Source organism: Mesoplodon bidens (assembly GCF_964165515.1).
Source record: "Mesoplodon bidens genome assembly, chromosome: 20".
Taxonomy (NCBI): Eukaryota; Metazoa; Chordata; class Mammalia; order Artiodactyla; family Ziphiidae; genus Mesoplodon; species Mesoplodon bidens.
In genome coordinates, this window is record NC_138181.1 from 24,025,512 (window position 1) to 24,052,757 (window position 27,246).

The 27,246-nt window shown below is 42.9% G+C and overlaps 1 protein-coding gene across 2 annotated transcripts in view; it reads left to right on the forward strand.

Moving 5' to 3' along the window:
• Window positions 1-3,514: 3,514 nt before the first annotated feature.
• ZDHHC2 (zDHHC palmitoyltransferase 2) overlaps window positions 3,515-27,246 on the forward strand; it is a 69,198-nt gene continuing 45,466 nt past the window's right edge. The window contains exon 1 of one of the 2 annotated variants that reach the window (XM_081220720.1): window positions 3,515-3,832. In XM_081220720.1, the coding sequence (XP_081076846.1) occupies window positions 3,706-3,832 (127 nt within the window). In that variant the 5' untranslated portion in view covers window positions 3,515-3,705. The remainder of the gene's footprint in view (window positions 3,833-27,246) is intronic. The other variant, XM_081220719.1, reaches the window with a different exon arrangement.

A 27,246-nucleotide genomic window follows, 5' to 3' on the forward strand; every position in this document is an offset into this window, starting at 1 on the left:
TTGAACCACATTCCCTAAACCAACTTCACTAAGACTGCTTTTATGTTACTTGTGTCCAGAAACGATGCGTGGATTGGGCATACCATTAAGGTCCCACAGAGAATATCTTGGCCACTATTACGAAAATGCAAAACACTGGAGTCCTTGATGTCATGGATTTCTGACTTCTAAAGGGATTTTTGTTTTTTCCCCAAGAGAGTGATAAGCTTAGTTTAAGAAAACAATGAAAGAGGATCTATCGGTATTTTTTTCAGGCCGCTCTAAGGTGGTGTGGCTGAAAAGATGAGATAAGGTTGCGATAGGCAGCATGAATGGAAGTCCATGCTCCCCAGGGACAGGCTGGGTCCAGGGGCTCCCTGGGCTTGGTTCAGGCTATTCTTGATTCATACAGTGAAAGGCAATAAGTAAACATTTTTAATCTGGATCTGGAAGTAGGGGGAAGATTTGGAGTATTAACCGGGATGGCAAGACAGATTTGAGGTTTGGGGACTGAAGAATCTGGGGACCATTTCAAAGTAGATCTTGACTGGAGAAGAGAAAGATCGTTTCCTCTGTGGGGGTCAGGGTATGATGACAGGGGTTTTGAAAAGTGAATGACTTCCATAAAGCTGCTGAGTGGGTGGAGCATGGAGGCAGAGGTCTGGTAAGGGCGGAGCTATGGTTCTTAGGGACTGGGTGGGCCAGGTCAGGGGGACTCGCTCTTCTTCTCAGCCGCTCCCCTGCCCTGATGCTTGCCTGGCCATCCCCTTCTTTTTTGCCTTTGTGTTACCGTCTCCCTCCTTTGCAGTGGCTGACTCGTTTTTTTCATAAATAGCTGTAGCAGTTTTATCAAAATTATTACATGGAATTCATAATATGACTTACTGGGTATCTAAAGTTGGTGAGTTGAACCTTCTGTACTCCTCTTTTAAGTATCCAGTGAAGTTCCTCTCTTAAGAGTAAGTCTCTAGTGAAGTTTCTTCTTAACGGTTGATGACCTTCAAATTGTTTTCTTGTTGATGCACAGCTCTAAATAAAGCCCCCCCCCCCAAAAAGGCTCTCTAGTCCTAAAAATTAAAGTTACCTTTCCACTCTCATCAGAGCCTAATATCTAGAAACTGGCTACTCTCCAAAGAGCTTACATTTGTGCATGCATGCTCATGCCTGTCTAATTAGAGCCTAGGCACAGCTATCATCCTGTGGCTTTAGAGACAATTATTCCTGAGCTAGACTTTTTTTTTTTTAGGAGAACTCAGTAATAGTAGCACTCTTAAAATGACCCAAAATAAGTCGCGATTATTCCACAAATATTTATTATAAATATGAACAATAACATGTTAGATACGTAATAAACATGTAGCCTCGGGGCTTCCCTGGTGGCGCAGTGGTTAAGAATCCGCCTGCCAATGCAGGGGACATGGGTTCAAGCCCTGTTCCGGGAAGATCCCACATGCCGCGGAGCAACTAAGCCCATGCGACACAACTACTGAGCTACTGAGCCTGCGCTCTAGAGCCCGCAAGCCACAACTACTGAGCCCCCATGCCACAACTACTGAAGTCCGTGCGCCTAGAGCCCGTGCTCCGCAACGAGAAGCCACCGCAATGAGAAGCCTGAGCACCGCAACAGAGTAGCCCCCACTCACCGCAACCAGAGAAAAGCCTGCGTGCAGCAACGAAGACCCAACGCAGCCAAAAATTAAATGTTTTAAAAAAGCATCTTAAAAAAAAAAATGTAGTCTCCTTCAAAGATGTTACACCTGCATATTCTTCCAAAAGGGTAAAAGATGTGAAAACTGTCGAATGTTCTCCATTTCTGATCTCAAGACCCTGTAAGACTGTTTGCAGAGAAGCAGCACAGGGCGCTATAGCATCCAATATCTAAAGAGGCACACTTTGCACTTTCTTCCACTGTTTCCAGTATGGGAAAATTGATCCCTTACTTTTCATTGCTTAGAATTCTTCAGTGACCTTCAACACTGATTTTCTCACTTTTGTGGAGGTATCTCAGTCCTGGTACGAACTTTTGTTTCTTGTTTTTAGTCTTCGGACTGGGAGCATAAATTTGATATCCATGGGAAAAGTTGTGGATTCCAAGGAAGTTATATTCTTATATTAACCTACCCTATAGGATATCCATAAAGGGTATAAGGCGTTATAGCAATATACAGTGATTCACTGGGATAGAAATGATCTCAGAAAGATAATTGCAAAGACATAAGAGCTTAAATTTCTTTATGCAAATCAGTACTTTTTATCTATTCATTCTATAGATGAATACGAAGTCATTTCATCCAATATGGTTGCTGTGTTGTGTACACACATATATCCATTAATGTTAAAATCGTGCACATTATATATAATGATTATGCACATAATTCAGAGACACTCCATTTACTGGGGTGCTTCCGTGCGGAGTCAGGTGCGTTCATAATCAAAGGAAAGAAGAAAGAAAACAATCTCAGAAGCATTCGTTTCTTTTCCGTTTCACCAACCATAAAGCCGGGCCTTCAGTCTCACTACCTTCAGGATTCTTTCGGGGTTTTCAGCAACCACTTTAGAACCAGCTGTATGCTAAGTTGAGAATTGCCACCACAAAAGAAAACACTGTAGTGAAGAACCGGCTGGGAAAAAAGCGTACACCGAGAGAAGCCCCGGCCTTTCGGGAGGCGGCGGTGGCGATGGTTGCTCCTACAGTCCCTAAGTAGCTTAAAAGAGTTCAAATTCTCAGAGCACATGATTTGTGTTTCTAACTCCGGTGGTCTCTGGATTCACAACCCAAGGTGCTTCCTCCTCACGCACAGTCCACGGCGGACGTCGGCCCCGCAGCCCCTCTTGGTGGTGCATTCCCGCGTCCCCCCAAAACGCCGCGTGCAAAGGAGGCGCCCCGGCCGCTCGCGCCAGCCTCCGGGTCTGGAGCACCGGCCCCGCCCTCGCTGCCCCCCACCTGTTTACCGGGACCCGCAAGTTGAGGCTTCCCTTCCTAGCAGGAGGCAGGGACGTTGGCCCCGGCGCCTAAGGACGTCGTCGAGGCGCGTCCCCAGGGGTGGCGGCTCGCCCCCTCCGCGCGGTGCCGGCGAGGGGTCCGGTCAGTGCACACGACTCCCGGGGCTCTCCCCTCCCCGGCCCTGCCCCGCGGGCGTCTCCGCGGCCCGCGTCCGCCGCCAAGGGTCCTCGCCCCCTGCCCGGCGCGTTCGCCCCAGCCCAGGGGCCAAGCCGGGCTCCTTCACTCCCCGCCTCGGGCGCCCCTGAGGTGCCCAGCGACGAGGGCGCGAGGCCCCGGGGAGCAGCGGGGACGGCCCGGAGTGCCGTGAGAGGCCGCCGGAGGGCGCAGCGGGCCACCTCGGGCAGGCGGCCGCGGGGGGGCTGGGGCGCGGGCAGGACGCGCGGAGGCGGGGCGGAGGCTCCCGCCGCCTCCTCCTCCCGGACCTCCTCCGCCTCCGCCTCCGCCTCCGCCTCCGCCTCCGCCTCCGCCTCCGCCTCCGCCTCCGCCTCCTCCACGCCCTCCTCTCGCAGCCACCGCCTCCGCCGGACGGAGGAGCCGGGAGTCCGCGGCGCCGGCTCGGGGCTGCGGGATGGGGAGTTAGCGCCACGGCGGCGGCAGTGGCCGCGGCGCAACCGGCCGCCGCCCCCGGGCCCGTCCCGCCGGGGACGCCGGGAGCGGCCAGCCAGGCCCGCGGGCGGCGGCGGCGGCGGCGGCGGAGCTGGGCAGGTGGATGCGGCTGGAAGATGGCGCCCTCGGGCCCGGGCAGCGTCAGGCGGAGGTGCCGGCGGGTCCTGTACTGGATCCCCGTGGTGTTCATCAGCCTCCTGCTCGGCTGGTCCTACTACGCCTACGCCATCCAGCTGTGCATAGGTGAGTGCGTGCCCGCCCTCGCTCGGCCCTCCCACCGCCCCCGGAGGGCCGGCCCGGCCACTCAGCGGCCTCTGCGCTCGCCCCTCGCCCCCTCCGCCGCCCACTAGACAGTCCCGGGACGCGGGGACGCCGAGCGCACGGCGCCGCGCGCCCGCTCTCCCCAACTCGGAGCCTGTCGCTACCCGGGCGCCGCCAACTGGCTGCTTCTCGGCCGGCGCCACGGCCGAAAACAGCCTCGCGGCAGCCTCCTTCCGCTCGCGCTACCGTCGCCTTCCCCTCTCAACTCTCCGGCTACGGTGTCACCTCCACCCCGACGCTCGCGCAGCCCAGCCACCCCCGCCTTCGGCAGGACGGCACCCGGGACAACGGCGGTGTCCGCCGCCCCAGCCTCCGCCGAGGGGTGAGGCCCGGGGAGGCTGCGCCGGAGGCTGGAGGGCTCCGAGCTGGGCCCAGGATCTGAGCTGCGCCAGAACCGCGCGGGGGACGGTGGCCTCGCGTGTCAGAGCTGGCCGTTTCTGGTTGTCCTTAATCCACTTTTTAAAAAATTTGTGACAGCCCACAGGGGCGTTTTTGCTGCCTTTATGATCTTTGAGCATTGCCAGTTGGACACTTGCTAGTGAAGAGGAGGTGGAGGTGGGTGGGTGGTCAGCTACTATAAAGTATTTTCGAAGATACATGCAGTACGCAAGACCGTAATTTACATGTTAGAATAATAGAAGGAAGAAAGGAGGCGACCATCTGATGTTTCTTCATCCAGAGAGCCAAGTGGCTCCAGTCCAAGTTTTAGGCTCCAGAATCGGTTGGATGGGGGTATTTGCAGCGCTGAAGAGGAGAAGAAAAAAAGTTGATTACGCACGATTAGGGAATACAATTCTGTTCCTTAATGTAAGCCGGTTTCTACCTTAGAGGTTTTGTGAAAGCTCATCTGTGTTATCAGAAAAGGTGATAAACCAGAGGATGACCTTTCTGCCAGTGACATGTGAACGCTTTTTGTGTTTTGTGTTTTCGCCCTCCGGAGCACTAGCTTCCCGTGAGGCCAGGAAAAAGGTTAAGTGGTGGCCTGTTTAGTTGAACCTTCTCAATTTAAGCGTTTTTGCAAGCTGGAAGATTCAGTCATAGAATCTTCTCTGAAGCCATCTTACCTCAAAATGTTGCCCCTTGTGAGAAATAATAGGTGTCAGAAAAATACACCAAAATAATTACTGGCATAACTTTTAACAGAATTGAGACTAACTTCCCATTTCATATAGTTTTAAAATTTGATATTATTACTATATTGTTTATTGAATTTAGAAACTATTTCAGTACAAAAGTAGCTTTTTTAAAAAAAAAAGGATTGGGTACCGAAATCATCAAGACAGTGCAACTGAGTATGTAGCATTCAAGTTATCAAAAATGTATAGGAAAAAATTTTCAGAAACATGTACTTTTTGTATTAACTGTTAATATTAAAACAACTTGCCTTATTGAGGTATACTGAAATGTTACATAACTATTAGAAACGTTTGTTGTATTTCATTCCTTCTCTTAGAAGCAGTGAGCAGTTTCAATTACTGTAACTGGTGCAAAAGAGGAAAGTCTCAGAAGGCCTCAGTTATCAAAACAGGCAATTTATTCACCTACATTATCACATTAAGATAAGAAGCTTAGCCTGATGCAGTCTCATGCCCATCAGGAAGAAACACATGAAGGCTGGGAGAGCTTTTCTTCCCTTACAATGACCTCTGCCCCAGCTGAGTTCTACATAGTATGTCTTACTGTATTGAGTGGACAGGTGATGGGGGAGGAACTAAATGGAAAACCGCTGTGTTATCTGGATATTATTTATATTTTTTATATATTTTTATTTTAACTTCGGTAAGTTTAAGGTAAATCTAAAGTATCCATGAAATCCACATCACTATTTTAGTAAGTGAAAATTTGACTGAGAGGGGAATGCCTCTTTTTAAACTGCCTAGGTGACATGGCCTGTTTTTGATACTTTCCCTGGAGGTCAAAAGTGAAGTCTCGTATCGTTTCTCATCACTGCCTCCCTCGCCGGGTACAATGCCTGTCATGTTGAAAGCAATCAATAAATAGCCTTGAATAAACAACAACAACAAAATGATTCAGAGACAATCTCTCTGAAATTGTCAGAAAGTAGTTTTTATATTAAAGCTATAGAAACAAATTGTAAGGAATCATATGAAACGTCTAGATCCTAGAGGCAAGAAGACAGAGAAAATTGAAAATGAATTTGATTCTAGACGCTGTGACATTTTAGGAGGGGTAAGCTCTAAGAGCTTGGATAGCCTTGGTTGGGTGGGAAGTTGAAATTAACTGTAGAGTTCCCTTACAGGCACTGGGAGAGAGGGGCACCAGTGTGGCAGGCACACAAAACCAGGCTTCTCTCCTTTTCACAGACAAAGCAAAGAGGAATGCCAACCTTCCCTACCCCCCAGCATTATTCGAATCTCTCTGACGGCCCTGCCCTTTGTGGATTCTGTTTCTCTTGAAAGTTGCTGTTTACCATCAGATTTCCCAAATTTTACTCATAAAACATTGGCTGGGGTTGGGACCAGAGGATGGGGGTTGGAGGTTGGGAGTTAAGAGTGAGTAACAAACAGAATGGAAACACAAGGCGGTTTACCCTGGCCTTCCTTCTGTATCTGCTGTCAGCAGAGATGACCCTGAATATAAATTACTTTGTGCCCTTTGCTGAATTAACTGCAATTTAGGAGTAGTGCTTACCCTGGTATCCTTGGAAACCGGAGATAATGATTCTCATTACAGTTAGTTTCTATATTTAACGACGTGGATGTGTGTGGCTCTCAAGGCACTTTTCAATTAGCATAATGTTTGCTTAGTGTTTGTATTTTAGAAAAAATAAACATCTCTTTTTGGAATATGTGTACATAAAAAATATATGGGATGTACATATATTGTATGAGAGTCAAGTATTTGGGGTTAGTTTCCTTCCTCGTCTGCCAAAGAAGAGATAAAACAGAGCTGCTGCTGTTTGTGATCATTTCAGAACATGTTTATCTAGTTAATTGATTAACTGGTCTCTTCTAGTCCCTCCTTCTGGCTCCTACTGCTCTCTCCACTCCAGCTTCTTTTGTGTCTTATCTGTCTTTTGATCCCTTTAATTACTAATTAGCTCATTTTCCATAAAGTAAGATAAATTCAAAGGGAAAAATTTGTAAGGTGGGTAATTAGGATGCAGAATAGAGGGAATGAGGGTAATCTGCATTCATGCTTGGTTCAGGGAACATACTAAGCACAGCTTATGTGTTCTCCAGATCCATTATGGCAGTCATTGTGTTAACTTTGTTGAATACGGTAACTGAAGTTTTCCCTTTTAAGTGCTAACATTTAAAATTGTTTTAACTATTTTTATACCTTTAATTTGATAATAATTTCAAAGTTACAACAGAGTTTCAAGAATAGTACCAGAAAGCTCCACATACCCTTGTTTAATAATTTTGGTTTCTACTTTTCTAAAATGTATTCCTTCCCTGCCTTCACCTTAGGCAGGTGCCATGGAACATTTATTATTAAGTTGTGTGCTCATGTGGTTCTGAGTTTGCTTATGGATTTACTGAAGTCATTTCAGAGAATCATGAAGATTGCTGAAAGCTTAAAGATCATTTAGGCCAACTCTCTCTGGCGTTTGTAGATGCAGACATGAAATGTCCAAGAGTTGCTACCAGTTCTATGTCCTTTTTCCAAATTAACCAATGTGACTTCAGCTTCTGTGGTACAAATGTTAAAATGTCTCCCTTTCCTTGCAAACCCCTCACCGAATCTCTCTAGCCCAATGAACTCCTTTAGCAAGTTCATTAAACTTTATTGTTGTTGTTTAATAAGAGTTAACACAGCTCTGAAAGTAAGGGAAACAGCCTTTATATAATGATTTCAGACTTTTCAAAGGGTTTACAGTTTGGGCCAGGTAGTTACAACCACTCAACACTACTGTTGTAGCACAAAAGCAACTTTAGATAATTTAACAAATGGGTGTGACTGTGTTCCAATAAAACTTAATTTATAAAAATAGTCAGCAGGCCAGACGGCCCTTGGGCAGTAGATTGCTGACCCTGGAGTATGTTAGAAGTTAGACCATTAGAATATTGGGGTTTTACTCATGGTTTTGCAGTCTTTATTATTAATAAACCCTTCTCAGAAATGACTGCAACCTTTTATATTCCACAGTGATTATTGAAGATGTTCAAGAATTAAAAGATTAGTCTACATACTTAGGGATCAGTTTAGGAGATAGAAAATTACGTCTTCCTTCTTTTAAGGATATCTTTAAGGATAAAACATATAAAACCTCATACGTGGATTCTGTTATGATCTACCATTAATTCAAGGCCATTGCACGTTCAAAGATGGAGACTGAATGGGGCTCTAAGTTGTTTTCCATCATGAAATGAATTTGAGCCCCACAGAGAAAGAACTGTGTTTTTGTTATTGGTAAACTATCATTTTTTAAAATTATGCAGGACATTAAAACTTTTTTAGAAAAAACTACTGACAAATGATCTTGAGAATACAAGTGTTACAAGTCTATAATTATTAAAATGGTTTTAAATGACACAGAAAGCACATCCATAGAAGATGTACACATGCTAAATGTTTAATGCCTAAATACTTAGAAATTATTTCATGTTGACAGTTGATTTAAACTATATTAGTTCTTAAACTTTTCTTGATATTATCAAATACTTTCAAGATTTTTAATTGTCTAAATAGAGGGATAAGAACTCAACATTTCTTCAAATCTAAAATTCAAATGTATAAAATGTGATATACTCCACATTCTTGACCTATGTACCATTTGACTTTAATATAAATGGTCAGTGGGAAAGGAGAAAAAAAGACTCTGCTTAATGCTTTCTTGGTTCCATTTAGTGTGTCAGAAAACTCTTTTTAATTTATATATTGGACAATGCAGCATTACTGTTTGCTATTAAATCCTATTAGAGATGACATAGGTAACGCAGTTACCATGGTACTTAGCATGCAGAGTTGCTCACTAAAAGTCGAATGAATTAATGTCTGATTTTTATGAAACAATTGTATAATGTAAATAGGTTAGAGAAGAGGGTCTAGAAGTCAAAACTCAATTTAAAGTTTGTTGTGGAGAAAAAAAGTTTACTTTCAAATGCTTACTGAGAATGCCGTGTCCACGCCATCAAATTAAATACTTGCTCAAGTGTTTCCAGTAGTTAAGCAGAAGCTGAAGGGATGGTTTCTTAAGTCAGGATAATTGTCTCTAGAGAAGGTGCATTTCCGCAAGGTTAGGAAGAGGCCAGCTTCCGAGGGGTCTGAGCAGGGTCCATTCAAAAGCGTTTATTGAACCTTTGTTATGTGCTGGGCACTTGTTCCCCACAGAGATGATTTAGAGGAGAACTGAATAGACATCTTTTCCTCACAGCTAAGGGGGAAAATTGCCTCTGGAAAAACAAAACAGAACAAAACTGAAGCCTTCCCTCCAGCTTGCGCATGAGGAGAAGGGTTGGTAACTTTCAAAATGCGGCTCCCGTGGCACAGGGGCAGGAAGGAGAAGTGGAAAATGCAACACCCCACTCCTGGGAGCCTGTGAGTTGGTTGCTGTACCAGTGTTAAATCAGAATGAGCAATACAGCAGGTTAGAAGGGCTGACGGAGAGCACTTCACTGGTAATGCCTGTCTAATCATGTCATCCATCTGCCACAGACAAATAGCTCAGAGCGAGATTATGACCAGCAGTTTTTGCCTCAGCTGCGTACTCCATGGTTGTTTCAGTTGCCTCATTTCTTACCTAATGCTTGGGCAACTTTTACTCTGCTCTCAGCTTAGGGCCTGTGACTTGGTGAGTAAATGTGAGAACTTCCTGAGCACAACTCATTGAATCCACGGGAAGACTGGAGAACCTAGCTTAGAAAATGAGCAGAAACCAAGAGATGGTGGCTGAAGCAGAGGTGACGTCATACCCTTGGAAGGAGCTGCTGCCCTAGTGGCCAGCCATCCCAAGCACTGGAGCCATCCCTGCGCCCTGTGACTCCATAAAGATGGTTCTGGGAGCATCGGCTGGCCGAGCTGTTGTTGTGCCCACATCCCAGGCAACAGGGTTTATTTAGCAAGAGCAGGTGTTTGATCCCTTTGGCCTCCATGGTAGGAAGAAGTGCCAGGCGGAGAAAAACCAAACAAACCAAGAAGAGGAGTATTCCAGAGATTAGTGTAGCTGAAGAGATTCTTCAGTGAGAAGATTCTCAGTGATCTTTGTTTGCTTCATTTGTTTTTCTTTTTCATCTTGATGGAAACTTTGTGGGTTTTCTTCTCAGAAAAATGGAACCAGGACTTACATGTTGTAATTTATACTGCTGATTTCGCGCATTTTGACTGTTGTATCACATCGCTCAGCCTTCTTTCCTCTAGGAAGTGGTGAGTTCGTGGGTCCCCTGAGACTCCAACATTGTCATGACTGGAGAAATACTATCTCATCTTACTTGCAAAATGATAGATTTGCCATAGATTCTTAATGTTCTCCGTTGGGCAAACAATTTTACAAAGATTGTTTAGAAAGAGTCTTAAAAGTATGTGGAAGCCTACGATTTTCTATTACCGTGTAGATATATAACAGAGAATTAATAATAAAAAGCATAACATAATCGAATTAATTTCTTTAATAGTCCATTAAACATTGTTGAAATATTTTTCTCTAATTCTTTTAAGGGTAATTTTATGTTATCTTAATTGTTATCTCAGTCAAAAATGCTGAGAATGGAAAAGGGTGGAATTTGCAGGGCAGGGGGTGGGGTGAGGGCAGCTGGGAGGAGGTAGGTGACCTGATTTCTTAAGAAGCATATGTTAGCAATGAAATAACCGGCTATGATTGCCTGAAGTTTTTCCTTTCAAAATTAAATCACATTTGAAACGCCTGTGTAGCATTTTTCCTAATTTGACTTTTCATCTGTGACTTTTAAATTCAATTATAAATGTTTGTGCCAGAAATGTTAAAAATCCATTTTTATTTGGGAGACACTGGAGCAAAAATATCTGCATTTATCATCTTAGCGCTTCTCTGCACTCTAAAATGCATACTTGATGGTAGTTCATTTTAGATATGTTGTTGATTACATTTTTAAATGCAAATGAAAGAGAAGTGCTTTTACAGATGACTGAGCTTTATTTCTTTGCCAGTATTTCTCCATGGTATCCTGAAATTTCTCCTCATGTAGAGTGTCAATTAAGCTTTCCTGCTATACTTAAAGTATTTTGACCTCTGGATTTATTCACTAGCATCACCACCCTAAAGGAACAGCATGGTCCAGATTAGTTCGTCAGTAAAATAAACACCAAGCAATAATCAAAAACCCTTTTTCTCTACATCCTTTAAAACCAAATATCCAAAGAGTACAATAGTTTCAAGGTAATTTGTTTATCTTCATGGTCATCTTATAATAGATACAGTCCTTGTAAAAAGCAGTTCACGTATTTACAAGAACTTTATAGATTTATTTGATTATAACTCGGTGAAATTTGGCAGACCAGAATGCTTTTGTAATGCTTATCTGTTTTCTTATATATACAGATAAAATTAAATTTCTGACTCTGTTTATTGCATTATGTAAAAAATGGATTTTCACTGTATTTGAATGCGTATGTTTAGAATGAGGTGACTGAAAACCCAGACCAGATTGTGTCCCTGATGGTTTTGGGGGCCCAAAGGTCATCTCAGGAGAGGTAGTAGGTGGCTGAATCTGAAGTGTGGCTTTTCGCCAAATTGGTAGGGATGTGAGAGATGGTGCAACTTCAAGTACAGTCTCTGTAATGTCCGTATAATTCACACTGGGAATATGATAGTGGGAAAGACAGCCTGCTTCAGAACAGCTGATGCTGAGCCCTAATGAGAGACACCTGGTACCATTTACCGATGGAGGAAAATGATTTCAGTGTTATGAGCCTCAGACTGTAAGTCCCAAGCCTGCTCTGAATTGCAGGGACTAATTTGTGATCAGGTTTTTTACTTGGTGGCCAACTCCATGTGACATGTTGTAGGAAGAAAGGCAGTAAGGGATGTATGTGCTTAACTATGACTAGTGATTATACAGGACACCTCCAGGGAGGTCCGTTAATGTGAAGGGATGACAGGGCAGAGACCAGCTGGACTTAATCAAGGTTTTAATTGTAGCATATTTTTAATGAGATGCAGCTTATTCCAGGGCTAGGACATACTAAAAACTAAGATATGCACAACTGAGAGCTGTCTGTCGGTTGGAGGGGGTGGAGAGCAGTGATTCACTTGGAGGCCCCCATAAACTTGCATTTTAGCAAGCAGTTTTAAAATCCAAGAATAGAATGCATTTCAAACCATCCATAATTTATTGAGTACCTCCCTAATTTGTTCATTCATTCAAAAATATTTGTTGGGCTTCCCTGGTGGCGCAGTGGTGGAGAGTCCGCCTGCCGATGCAGGGGACACGGGTTTGTGCCCCAGTCCCGGAAGATCCCACATGCCGCGGAGCGGCTGGGCCCGTGGGCCATGGCCGCTGAGCCTGCGCGTCCGGAGCCTGTGCTCCACAATGGGAGAGGCCACAGCAGTGAGAGGCCCACGTACCGCAAAAACAAAACAAAACAAAACAAACAAATATATATATTTGTTAACGGCTCTTAGAGTTTACATTCTAGTTGGAGGATAGGAAGAACAAGAGACACAGTAGCTTATATAATGTGTTAGAGGCTCCTAAGTATCATGACAACAAAGCAAAAAAGCAGAGCAAAAATGATGGGGAATGCCAGTGGAAGTTTTCCTTTTTTAGTTTTTAGATCTCCATAATAAGTCTAGTTGTCATCTGTCACCATTCAAAGATATTACATAATTACTGACTATATTCCCCACACTGTACTTTGCATACTTGTGACTCATTTATTTTGCATCTGGAAGTTTGTACCTCTTAATCTCCCCCACCTATTTCTCTCCTCCCCCCACCAACCTCCCCTCTGGCAAACACCTGTTTGTTCTCTGTATCTAGGACCGTTTAGTTGTGTTGTTCATTTGTTTTGTTTTTTAAATACTACATATAAGTGAAATCACATAGTATTTGTCTTTCTGTGTCTGATTTATTTCACTTAGCATAATGCACTCTAGGTCCATCCATGTTGCTGCAAATGGCAAGATTTCATTCTTTTTTATGGCCAAGCTATATTCCATTGTATATATAGACCACATCTTTTTATCCATGCGTGTGTGTGTGTGTGTGTGTGTGTATGTGTATGTGTGTGTGGTGGGATGGTCAAGGAATTTAAGCAGTGACTCAAAGATGCTGAGGGATTGAACCATGCTTGCACTGGGAAGAAATGCATCTCAGGCGGAGGGAACCGTCAGTGTGGAGGCCCTGAGGCAGGAGTGTGCGAGCGGGTTAGAGGAGGAACACAGTCATTTTGGCTGGAGGGGTGTGAGCAGGGGGAAGGGACGTAGGTGACAAGGTCAGAGAGGTGCAGAAAAGGCACAGATTATGGGGCCTCCTAGGCCATTGTGAGGATTTTGGCTTTACTTGGGGTGAAACGGGGATCCACGGCAGAGTGCTGCGTAGCACAGTGACGTGCTATGACATATATTTAAAAAGCTCATCCTGGCTGCTGCGTACTCTGCGCTGTCTGCTTCATCAATCCAGGTGAGAGATGATGATCTGTCAGACCACGGTGGGGACAGTGGGAAGGGAGAGAGGTTGCCAGCCTCTGCATTTATTTTTAGAGACAACAGGATTTCCCGATAGACATTTGGGAGTTGTGAAAGAAAGGAAGGAGCCAATCGATTCCAGTGTTTTGGCCTGAACAGCTGGACGAATGGAGATGAGCTGAGATGCACAAGATGTAGGCAGAGCGGAGCTGGGTGGGGATGGGGTGACGTTAGGTCAGCAGCGGTATGTGGACATGGAAACAGAGATGCTGAGTGAGCAGTTGGGTAGATGAGTTTGGCATTGGGAAGAGAGTCTGGACGGGAGGAGTGAATTCGGGAGTCCTCAGCGTTTAAACCGATGTAAAGACTTAACATCGGATACATTTCTCCCAACAAGAGAGTGAACGTAAACTGAGCAGAGACGAGGACCAAAGATGACCAGCACTGAGAGTCGAGATGAGTAGGAACCAGCGAAGAAGCCTGAGAAGGGACGACTAGTGGAGTGGAGGAAAACTAAGAGGATGTGGGGTCCTGAAGCCCGGGGAGAAGGTGTCAAGGAGGAGGGAGCAATCGATGTTGACAGATACGCTCATATGTTAAGTAAAATAAGGACTGAGAGTTTAACAACGTGAGATTGAACTCTTGTTTTAATTTATTACTGACTAGGCTCTGAAGACCCCCGAATTTAATTTTTAAAGTTTTACCAAAATGAAACACATATACCAGTGGTGTGAGTCGCTGGGCTATCTGGATTCCTTCAATGCAAATTAAAAAGACCTTATTCTATTAGACAAGCTTAACTTTCTTATTATCTGAAGATTACCTATAGAAAATTTCATGAGAGCAGTAACCACGTCTGGTTACAGTTATAGCCCTGATGCCTGACACAGAGTAGCATTCAAGACATACTTTTCTTCAGTGAATGGATGCCCACTGAACTTGTTTAATTGAGCCTTTTGTGATCGCAGTAGACATTTCAAGCTTCAAAGAACATGAATCCTTTATGAGAGAATTACCTGCTTAGCTTTTTATTATTTGATCACTCAGATGTTCATAAACGAGTTTGTAATATTTTTATGGTTTCAAATTATTATGGGCCAAGTTGTACCCTTCCCCCCCCATTTCATATATTGAAGTCCTAACCCCCAGTACCTCAGAACATGACTGTATTTGGAGATAGAGCCTTTAAAGAGGTAATTAAATTAAAATTAGGTCATTAGAATGAGTCCTAATACCATATGATGGGAGGAAATTTGGACACACACATATAGAGGGAAGACCATGTGAAGACACAAGGAGAAGTCAGCCAGGGAGAGAGGCCTCAGAAGAAACCAAACCTGCTAAATCTTGATCTTAGATTTCTGGCCTCCAGAATTGGGAGAAGATAAATTTCTGCTGTTTAAGGTACCCAGTCTGTGGTACTTTGTTATGGCAGCCCTAGTGAACTAATACACAAATATAATAATCAAATGCCTCCATTTTTCTTTCTGAATATTGAAATGTAATCATCTATAATAAGGATTTAGATGACAACATTAATTTTATAACCCACTTGAAAAGTTAAAAGATTAGGAACAATTTAGAGTATGCAAAATATTTGCCCTAATATATAAATATAAAATAATCACTAAAAAAATGAGTGAAATGCATTTGCAGGAAGCACTCAGACTTAGCCAGCATTGCCCAAAGATGCTACATTCCATTTTTAAAGTTTTCAGCTAACTAAAATCTCCCCTGATTATGCTAAAATTTTTACCCATTTTAGATTAAAAAATAAAAGACTTTCTAAAATATTCAACTCCCCCTTCCTCGCCCCAGCCTTCTTAAATAGAGTCTGCTGTACATAATTTAACTTGAATTTGAAGCTGTCAATCTGAGATGGATACATGTATGCAGTTAGTATCCAAAAATACCCAAGACCCTTGAAGCCTTTGGATTTTGCATTCATTCACTGAAAAAGGCCAAGGAGGTGTGGAATTTGTAATTTTGCCTGGGTGTTCTTCTGAATCTCAGACACTGAGAATCTGGGAAGACTCATGAATGAACCACTTCAGTGGAAATGCCTAGCTAGACATCTGCGTCTCAACAAAGCTTTGTTTTTCTTTACTTACCAGTTTTGAGCTTACTTTCTTGAAAAGATCAAACAACAAAAATTCTTCCTTGTAGAAATAACCAGAGATGAGAAAGAAAACTTTAGCTACAGGTGAATATTAGTTTAATTTGTGGTTTGGGAATAGTCTCAGGAGCAGGTGATTTTTAAATGTTTTTCTTGTGATAAGATATACGTAGCATAAAATTTTGCCATTGTACCCATTTACCATTTTGACTGCATTTTAAGTGTGCAGTTCAGTGGCATTGAGTACATTCCCACTGCTGTGCAACCATCACCACCATCCATCTCCAGCCATTTTTAATCTTCCCCAGATGACACTCTGCATCCATTAAGCAATAATTCCCCATTCTCCTTTTCCCCCATCCCCTGGCACCCACCATTCTACTTTCTGTTTCTATGGTTTTGACTATTCTAGGTACCTTGTATATGTGGAACCATGTATTTGTCTTTTTGTGTCTGTTTATTTCACTTAAACATATGTCTTTAAGGTTTATCCATGTTGTAGCATGTGTCAGAATTTCATTCCTAATGACCTATAATATTCCATTGTATTATATACCACATTTTGTTTATCTGTTCATTTGTTGGTGAACATTTTGGTTGTTTCCACCTTTTGGCTATTGTGTATAGTGCTGCTGTGAACGTTCGTCTGCAAATACATGTTCAAGTCTCTGATTTCAGTTCTTTGGGTCTATACCCAGGAGTGGAATTGTTGGATTATATGGTAATTTTGTGTTTAATTTTTGAGGCCTGCCACGCTGTTTGCTTGGAGCAGGTGATTTTGATGGAACTGTGATTCCAAGAGAAGCCTGTATATACCCTTGTAAACATATCTAAACTTGAAGGTCTCTGGAAGTGTCTGTGAGGTCCATATTCAATGTCACCGGAGTAGTTTTTAACTACCTTGCCCTTTCACAGTGCAGCAGGAAAGCTGGTGGTCAGGGAATTGTGAGCAACTCCATTTTGCCCATGCAGTAGCTTTCTTCATTCCTAGGGACTGTGTCCCTCATGAGAACACCGGCCATCAGATACGGCCAAGGCAGAAATGTTGAGAGCTGCTGGCCTACTTTACGTAGTCTAAAATTCAACAACAATTCTTGGGTAACCAGAGCACTAATGATAACTGGTAGAAATTTTATCTTTTTAAAGAGCAACATGTTATGAGTTTAAATGGTACATATACTGGGTAAACATGAACTGGTGGCATGAGCTGGTAGGGAGAAGTCGAGGAAACATACCTGTGTCTGTGGATGCGTCAGTATCCCATGGTGTTAGTATGAGCTATGTCCTTATACACAGCACAGGGAGTGAACACGATTCATGAATGAATATCAGGGTATTTGTTTTGCCTGCCGATCTAGAGTAAGTGACAATGGTTTCAGGGACAGAAAGCAAAAATCAGCACATTAATTTGTGGAGAGATACAAGTAGGAAACATGAGATGCAACTCACACATTGAGCAGAGAAAGGGACTCAGTCCAAGTATTGATGACTGTCTTAGTTCTGTACACAATGGTGTAGAACTTCCTGTTTACATTAATGAATACATCTAGTTATAATTAGGTGGTACTTGTATACTATTGTGCTCTTATACTGTGCCTTAAGCAGTAGTAGGACCCGTCTTTCATCTGTGACCTGCCAGTTTACAACTATGTCAAATTTGCTTTCGCTGCAACTGAATATAGGTACTGTCACCACAATGACTGTCCAGCGGGCCGTGCTAGTGCTGTTGGTAAATGCAGTATAGAGTAAGGGTATGATTTGCTGCAAGTAAGAGGAACAAGGCACACTGTAATTCAAGCTGAGATCAAAGAAAGATTGTGTGTGTGAGAAGTTTACTTCATGAATATATGACAGTGAAGTTATAAAAGAAAATACTGACTCACCTTTCAATACCCAGCACAGAAGGGTGAGTCAGTGAACAGTTTAATACCTTTGCATGTTTTAATAGATACTGCGACTCAGTGCTCCACTGCAGTAATACCTGCTGGTGCTAATGTTGTTTTAAATCTTTTAATTCATCCCTTCAAGTGTGCCACTGTAAATTCTATTCTGATGAGCATGATAAACACAAAGGTTGGAATTACAGCTTTGTACCATTCGTTTCTTTCTCTGGAGTACTATAGAAGTGTCAGATAATTTACATGAACCTAGAAATATCGGTTTAATTTTTAAATATGTTATATGTGCTCTGTTATAAGTGCCCTGGTCATTTGGTACTCAACATGGAGCTGCTAACCCCAGGAGATAGTTTTAGAAGGTTATCTGTTTCCATGGAGAAGCACACAAGAAGCACTGATTTTTCACTTAATAAATCAGAAAGCTAATGTTCAGTAGTGAAAAAAAAAATTCTCACAGTACTGTCCTCTGTGATAATTCTGAGTACACCAGGTAATAAGGGATTGATCTAATAACATTAAAAAATACACTACAAAAAGTGTTTCCATCTGATCTTATATGTGTATTTTTAAATGCTGAAATAACCAAAATACAAGTGGGAATTTTGCTTACTATGAATAAATAAATACATACATATATAAGAAAGGTGAGTGGTTACACTGAGCAAAATAATCATTAAGGCCCTTCGAGTTCTAAAATTTGGGTTCTGACTAATGAGGGGGATGTTTTCAGGATTTAAAGTCTCTGCTTGACCTTCCCCCAATAGTAGACAAGCATTATTTGGGAACCGGGGAGAACTTTGCTGAAGGTGTATTGTTCACACCAGCCTGCCTGATTCAGAGGAGTCGGTCATGCCTCTCAGGGCCAAGCCAAAGAAGGGCATGTGGAATCGGCAAGGAAGGAGACTGGCGTTGAAAAGACCCAGGCGTTGCTGGAACTTGAGTTGAGCTGTAGCCACGTGTGGAAGACGGGGGGACCCGTACAATTCTGTCTAACAGGGTAAATAAACTCACCTGCCTTGAAATCTGTACAACTTGCTGGCACTGGGAATCTCCTCTATTTTAACTGAGACAGAGGGATTACAGGATTCCACTGAGTAAGCTTTGAAGCGAGGACACTAAGCCAGGGACCAGCCCTGAGATCAGTCCCTTGTTTAACAGTACTGCTTAGTACACTCAGCGAGTCAGGAATTGTCTTTCTCTTTGCCGAGAGGAAAGTGGCAGTGAGTTTTTTCAGGGCCATAATAGTGAGACAGAATCTTCATTCCCCTTTCAAAACTGATGAATCAGAAGACCCACACATCCCTAATGATTAAGTACAAACATTCGGTGTGTTCCCAGCCTTCAGTTGGGAAAGTCAGAGTTGACACCAAATGTTTCTGCAGAGTAGAGCTTCTTAGGTATTGAGAACAACGATTTGGTCAAATTGCCAAAGAAATGTGGAGAGAGAGAGAGAGAGAGAGAGAGAGAAGAACTTCTAACTTGGAAAATTTTGATAACGGTAGGAATTAACAAATTCCCTTTCCGGGACAGATGTATGTTCCCTCACTCTTCGTTGCCAGTTTCTACCAGTGAGGGATCTTCCCGTAAGGGAGTGTACCTGGGCTGTACTGACCTCAGGAATGATCTTTCCCTCTGCAACTGAGAAGGCGGGTCAGGAGTCCCAGCGTCCCCTCCTCATCTTCTTCCCTGCGTCACCATCTCACTCTTATCCTCGGAACCTGGAGCTCTTCCTTCCTCAGCTCTTGAATTGAGAACTCAGGAAAGCCAAGCACTCAGCACTGAAATATAACCAAATATTTGAATTTTTTTGTGCCCAAAGTTTGTAAAATGACCTGTTTCCAGGTTATGTTTAGGTTGGTTGGTGGAGGAAGGGTGACAAAAAGAGGACGTCTTGAACCTTGATCTCCAGAGCATCCCTCATCACACGTAACAGGTAGCGGCCCAGGTGTTAAACACAGAGGGGCCACTGTGTGGGAGCAACCAGAAAAGGAACAGCTGCCCAGGACAAAGAAGCCTGGAAGGGATATGCAGTCGGGGGGCGCCAGATGTCACACATCCTGGGAGGGCAGGTGGAATCCTTGAAAGAGTTTTGGAGTCAGACAGACCTAATGTGTAGATCCTAGCACCACAGATTATGACTTAATGACATTAGGAAAGTTATTTTACTTTTGGGAGACTGTTTTCCCAACTTTTAACATTATGATAATAATACCTTCCTTACAGATTGTTGTAAGGTTTAAATGAGATAAACATTTGAAAAAAATTAGCACAATTCCTGGCATAGAGTAAACATTTAACACAACACTCCCTTCCTGCAGTTTATTCTTGCCCCTTGTCATCTGACCCCCCCCCCACCAGCCCAGTGATGCCCTGTCACCCCGACCCAGCCTTCACCTGGCTCGACCTGCAGGCTTCTTTCAGAGAGTGTTTTGGGCTGAACTGTGTCTTCCCCCAAGTTCATAGGTTGAAGTCTTAACCTGCAGGACTTCCGAATTTGGAGATAAGGCCTTTAAAGAGGCAATTAAGTTAAAATGAGGTCATTAGGGTGGACCCTAATCCAGTATGACTGATGTGCTTGTAAGAAGAGGAAATTTGGTTCTAAAGATATACAGAGAGAAAACTATGTGAAGATACGGGGAGGAGATGGTCATCCACAAGCCAAAGAGAGAGGCCTCAGAAGAAACCAGTCTGCCAACACCTTGATCTCAGACTTGTATCCTCCAGAACTGTGAGGAAATGGCTGTCTGATGAAGAAGCCACGAAGTCTGTGGTACTTTCCCAGACCGACTAATACAGGAGTCATCACTGAAGACTTGGGGCGGGCGGAACGTCTGCTCTCGTAGCCCAGCAGGTAGGGGAAGAGAATGAGGCAGCCTCTTGTCTACCCTGGTGGAAGGGAGGTGAGTTTGGATGTTCCGAACTCAAAAAGGCTCCCCTGACACAGAGTAGCTAATTCTTGTAATATTGTTAATTCACAGTTTTGTAATATTGTTCCAGGTACATTAAGTGTTAGAAAGGCTTTTGATGGCTGGTATGGAGGCCTGACCATCCAGATAACATACAACTTGCATAACCTTTTGGATCATAACCTGTTCTTCTTTTTTTTTTTTTTTTTTTTTCTTTTTTGCGGTACGCGGGCCTCTCCCATTGTGGAGCACCGGCTCCGGACGCACAGGCTCAGCGGCCATGGCTCACGACCCAGCCGCTCCACAGCATGTGGGATCTTCCCGGACTGGGGCACGAACCCGTGTCCCCTGCATCGGCAGGCGGACTCTCAACCACTGCACCACCAGGGAAGCCCTTCTTTGTTTTTTTAATTTTTATTAAAGTATAGTTGATTTACAGTGTTGTGTTAGTTTCAGGTGTACAGCAAAGTGAATCAGTTATACATATATCCATTCTTTTTTTAGATTCTTCTCCCATATAGGCCATTGTAGAATATTGACTAGAGTTCCCTGTGCTATACAGTAGGTCCTTATCCGTTATCTGTTTTATATATAATAGTGCGTATGTGTCGATCCCAATCTCCCAATTTATCTCTTCCCCCACTTTCCCGCCGGTAACCATAAATTTGTTTTCTACATCTGTGACTCTGTTTTGTAAATAAGTTCATTTGTATCGTTTTTTTAGATTCCACACATGAGCAATATCATATGATACTGGTCTATCTCTGACTTACTTCACTTAGTGTGATCATCTCTAGGTCCATCCATACTGATGCAAATGGCATTATTTCATTCTTTTTTATGGCTGCATAATATTCCATTGTATACATGTACCACATCTTCTTTATCCATTCCTCTGTCAATGGACATCATAACCTGTTCTTAAGGTTCCTGTTCTTCCTGTGTCTTGGTTTATACTGACTGGTTTACTGCCGTTCTTTTTTTTTTTCTTTGATGTTGCATTGTGCCATTCTTCAGGAGAAGGTCTCCTTGACCATTTTCCATGGTTGTTTGATAATTTCTAGCACACAAAACATCTAGTTTAGATCAGTATAGTTTGTTAGATATAAATCCTGGGATAGAGGCGGGGGGGATGCATCAGACTACCTGGGAAATCCTACTTCTCCCCAAATTACACAATTTCCTCCACTCCTCACATTGAGATGCTGATGCATGCCAGACCCTATCAGAACCTGGACAGGCCTTGGTGGGGTGGGGATGGGGGTGGAGGTGAGAGGAAAAGAGTTCTGGAAGGAGTAGGGAAAGAAAATGTAGTTTTGTTTTGTTTTGCTTTTGCGGTTTGCGGGCCTCTCACTGTTGCGGAGCACAGGCTCCAGATGCGCAGGCTCAGCGGCCATGGCTCACGGGCCCAGCCGCTCCGCGGCATGTGGGATCTTCCCGGACTGGGGCACGAACCCGTGTCCCCTGCATCGGCAGGCGGACTCTCAACCACTGTGCCACCAGGGAAGCCCGAAAATGTAGTTTTAAAATTCACTGGTTTAGTGTTTTCTCATTATGTTAATTTGCCCACATGGTAATTTACCTGCATTTTTCTGCTTATTCACGCTCAAAAGTTCTTCCAGCAATTTATTTCCATGAACTTGGCATTTCACTGTCCAGAAAATTGTAGCACTACAGCAAGCTAAAAATGCATGGTGTGCTTCTTTCTCCGGGTTGTTTATACAACTGTTAACACTAAACCTTGGGGAACTCCTACTCTTAAGGTATCACTGTTTCGTGATTTATTTATACTCCATATTCAGCTAACATTTATCGAGCTCCTCATATATGCCAGCTTCTATTCGAGGTGTTTTTACTTACATTACCTACTTTATTCTCAAAACAACCCAATGAGATACATATTGAGATGAGACTGAGGAGAGAATAAGTAATTTGGCAGAGATAAAACGTCAAACTGGACAGAGCCAGGATGCAGACCTCAGTGAAGGACATGGAAAAGAAACAAATAAAAACAATTACAGCCTGTGCTAAGTGCTACGAAAGAAACAGTGTGTGGTGGTAAGGATTGTAGCTGGGTACTGGACAGGAGGACCTCTGTGAGAAACTGACCTGTCACTTGCAAGCTGAAGGATGATCAGGCGTGAGCCAGGAGTGGCAGCAGGTGAAGAGGGTGAAGACACTAAAGTTTAGTGTGTTCTGGAAGGTCAGCCTGTTTGCAGCTTAGTGAGCAAGAGGATGAGCAATGAGAAGTGATCTTGGAGAGGCGGGTAGGCCCGGAGCCCGAGTGTGTTGGCGCACCGAGGCCCGAGTAAGGAGACTGGACTTTAGTGTAAATTCAGTGCAAAGCCACGGAAGGGTTTTCAGTGAGATGACATCAATTGACATTTTAAAAACGACCATGGTTTTCTTATTGCCAAATGAGTGTTTAAGGAACCGTATGGGGATCTGACAAGGAGTGTAGACTGTCTGGCCTGTGTTTGTGGTTGGGATTGTGAGGTCTGGCTTTTATGTAACCGTGAGAACCCACATTGGAAACCATGTGTTTTCGGGTCCGGGTGATGTGAAGCCTTCCCTTATTCTTTGTTTCTGTTCTGAAACTGCTTTCCTGTCCTTGACAAAACAGTTCCTACAAACCCACCGATTCTACTTGTAGAATGACTTTTGCCCCAAGTTTTTATTTTTATTTATTTATTTACTTTAAAATTTTATTTATTTTATTTATTTATTCTTGGCTGCATTAGGTGTTTGTTGTTGCGCGCGGGCTTTCTCTAGTTGCAGCAAGCGGGGAGCTACTCTTCGTTGCGGTGCGTGGGCCTCTCATTGCGGCGGCTTCTCTTATTAAAATGGTCTAGCAGCAGTGTCACCAGTGTTCATGGGAATGATTTGATGTATTTCTCCTACTGCCCCAATTTTGGTCTCTAATACATTAAAAGTGAACTAGTGCTTCTTGGAAAGTAGCTGAAAGGACAAAGGATTCTGCTTCAAGGGGTTTTCACTGGCCGGTTTCACCAAAGAATTCACTGTCAGTTCAACAAAGCATTTCAAAGAGAGAGTAATTAATTCTGTTAGAGTAACTTGAGTACCAAGAATTAGGGAGGGTATTGGTGACCTTGACAGGACTGGTAGCAGTGGAATGTTGGGGGTGCAGAACCACTTGGTGGTGGTCGAGGAAGTAACAAGAAATTAGGTGGTAGGGACTTCCCTGGTGGTGCAGTGGTTAAGAATCCACCTGCCAATGCAGGGGACGCGGGTTCGAGCCCTGGTCTGGGAAGATCCCACATGCTGCGGAGCAACTAAGCCCCTGCGCCACAACTACTGAGCCTGCGCTCTAGAGCCCGCGAGCCACAGCTACTGAAGCCTGCGTGCCTAGAGCTCTTGCTGCGCAACAAGAGAAGCCACCGCCATGAGAAGCCCGCGCACTGCAACGAAGAGTAGCCCCCGCTCGCCACAACTAGAGAAAGCCCGCGCGCAGCAACAAAGACCCAACGCAGCCAAAAATAAATAAATAAATTAATTAATTAAAAAAAAGAAATTAGGGGGTAGAGGCAGTGCGTTTGGATGATTGTTAAAATAAGTTTTCCTGTGAAATGGCCAGAAAAATGGGGTGGCAGCTAGAGACTTGAGGTCAAAGGAGAGATGTTAGGACAGGAGATATTAAAGTATATTTGTAGCACTATTCCTGTTTTCATCTTAATTTTCTGAATCTGAGGGGCTTCTGTTTCTTAATTGAAAATGTTTTACTGTTTTAATGTCCCTGTTTTTTCTGTTAGTTTCAACTTCTATGTGAAATGGCCCCATGAACTCTAAGCTTTTTGAGCAGAGGGATGGCGTCTCATTTACCTTTTATCCTCAGTGGTGTAACTATGGTAGAGTCAGTGACTGTTTTTCGATAAATGAGTTAAAGATAAGTATAAAAAAATAGAGCTTGGCTCTAAAGTTATCCTTCAGATTCATTCATGACAACCAATTCTTTACTTTTGGTGTTCTTCATTATCAGACTGAATATATGGGGCTAAGGTATATCTGTGTCAGACTGCCCTAGTGGATTTATACAGAGAAGATACTGTGTTTATGCAATAAAAGTAAATTATTCTTCCAAAACAGAGTTTGAATTTGAAGGCAAGAAAAAGAATATTCAGGTTAAGAACAGATAAAAAATCACAGCAGTATACATTTGTGATGAAAACACCCCAAAACCAGATTGTTTTGGAAAAAATTATGTAACTGTTCTTTGCTAATTTAAGGGGGAAAGTACTTTTTTTTTTTTTACCTACCATGAAGGCTTGTCTTAGTATCTGAAGTTTTGGATTTGGGACGTACTTAGGACTGAAAGTTGAACTGGATTCACGTTACTGACTAACAGTGGTAGGCTGCTACTTATCAATAGATAACATTTTTGACAGCAAACTCTCAATTGTATAATCACCAAAGCAAAATTTTAAAAAATCAGTTGGTAAAATATAGGACTGGAAGGATCTTTGAGGTGAACCTTTGCTTTTAATCAAGATTGAATTTAAATCAATCTAGACTAAATCGGCTCTAATATTTTTAGAGCTCTTTAGAAAATAGGGTTGGATGGCATCCTTAGGGAATCATACGGGTGTATATATAAAGTTAATTTGAATAGGATTATTTGCAGTCAAATTTTTAGAGTATGACGAAGGATTTCATTATTGTTTTCCCTCTAGCAGATCCATAAAGTTAGTTTATGTAGTTACTTTGCTAGCTATAATTCCAATTTATTAATTTACAGTAAATAATGAACTTGGCTTCAGAACTTACACAGAAGATCAACACATGTCTTCTTAGTAAACTATTTCTAGAATGAAATTAGATTCTAGATGAAAGGTGTGATGATTAATTTTATGTGTCAACTAGGCTAGGCTGTGGGGGCCAGCTGTTTGATTAAACACCAGTCTAGCTGTTGCTGTGAAGGCATTTTTTAGATGTGATTAACATTTAAATCAGTAGACTGTGAGTAAAGCAGGTTACTTTTCATAATGTAGGTGGGCCTCATCCAATCAGTTGAAGGCCTTAAGAGCAAAGACTGAGGTCTCCTGAAGAGGAAGCATCTCTGCCTCTAGTCTGCCTTCAGACCCAAGACTGCAACATTAACCCTTCCCTGGCTCTCCAGCTTGCCAGCCTGCTCTGTAGATTTTGGACTTGCCAGCTCCCATAACCCTGTGAGCCAACCCTTAAAATTCATATTCATTCATTCTCTACCCTCTTCTCTCTCTCCTTCCTTCCTCCCTCCTCCCTCCTCCCTCCTGCCTCCTGCCTCCTCCGGCTTCCCTCTCTCTCTCTCTCTACACACACACACCCACACACACACACCCACACACACACACCCTATTGGTTCTGTTTCTCTGGAGAACGATATTTATACAGGGGTTGAAAAGCATTCTCTATAGAAGGCCAGATAGTAAATATTCTAGGCTCTGCAGGCCATACTCTTCCAGTCACAACTACCCAACTCTCCATTGTAGTGCAGAAATAGCCATGTAAATGAACGCGTGTGTCTCTGTTCCAGAAAACTTTATTTACAGAAGCAGGTGGCTGGCTATATTTGGATTGAGGACTGTAGTTTACTGAACCCTGGATTAAACGACTGCTTGATAATTCATGTGGAAGAGATAAGTGATGTATACCTTTAATTTTTTTTTGTATGCATTTTTCAGGATGTTTACTCAAGTCAGGTTTAGAATAAGAAGCAGTTTTTCATCCTTTTGTATATTAGGGGTTACTACTTTGGCTGACAGTCTGACTCTTCAACTTTGGTTTTACCTGTTTTATTTTTACACAAGAGTTTCTTAAAGATCAGCACTACAACAAAAGTATCATGCGTCAATTCTAAACTGATGGCTGACCAATCAGCCTTTTCTCTAATGCCCCACTCTGTTTCTTAGAGGAATGATTAATGAGGGAGGAGGAGGGTTAGCAGAAAGGGTGGCCAGAAAACACAACTGGCCACCCGACCTACCAGTCTTGCAGTTATACTGACAGTTCCAGATTCCAAGATGTAATTCTTAAAGGCCTTCATTTTGCTCTTGGCAAAAGGAACATTCTTGCGGACACTGGTAATAATTTATCATTCCCACTTTCTCTCTTCCAATAGACCACCAGTGCCAAGAAAGTACTTCAGTTCTTTAGGATCTTTCAACAAGGCAGAGTTCTTTTTGCCTGGTTGTACTGCACTTAATCTGGGAGGAGTGTTAAGTCCTGCAGGTAGATTGAAAGTTAGAGATCTCTAAAGCAGCATATTATCATTGTCGGCTCTGGAACTGGAAAGACATTAGGCTAATCCAAGATAAAATTAGGCAGTTAAGTTTTTGAAATGAAAATTAAAATCGTGACCCGTGGTGTTACTATTGTATGTATTTAGATGGTCACCATATGTATGAAGGGTAAATATTTTAGTGTAATAACAGCAGTGCTCTTATTCCCAAGAGTAAATTGCATCTAACTTTTTTGGAATGAATATAAGATTTAGGCCTTTAAAAAAAAATCATTGTTCTTATTCATTAAGTTGAACAGATTGTGTCACATCCAAAATAGATCTTCTCACTTTTAGTGAAGTTCTCACATGGACTGACTGCCACATCAGGAATGAAGTTTTTATGTCTCATCATTACCCTGTGTAAGGATGAGTACCACCATTTTTATTTATCACGTTTCTGGAATGACACATCTATATAAAAAGGCAAGATATGGAGATCTAAGTTATTTTTCACCTTTTATTTTTCACTTTGTAAAGTCTATTTTTAGTCATTGATGTCTTTCAAAGGTCTGTACAAATACCACTTGTCTCTTTGTAATTTTTCTTCATTTGTAGTCCCCTTTCCTATATG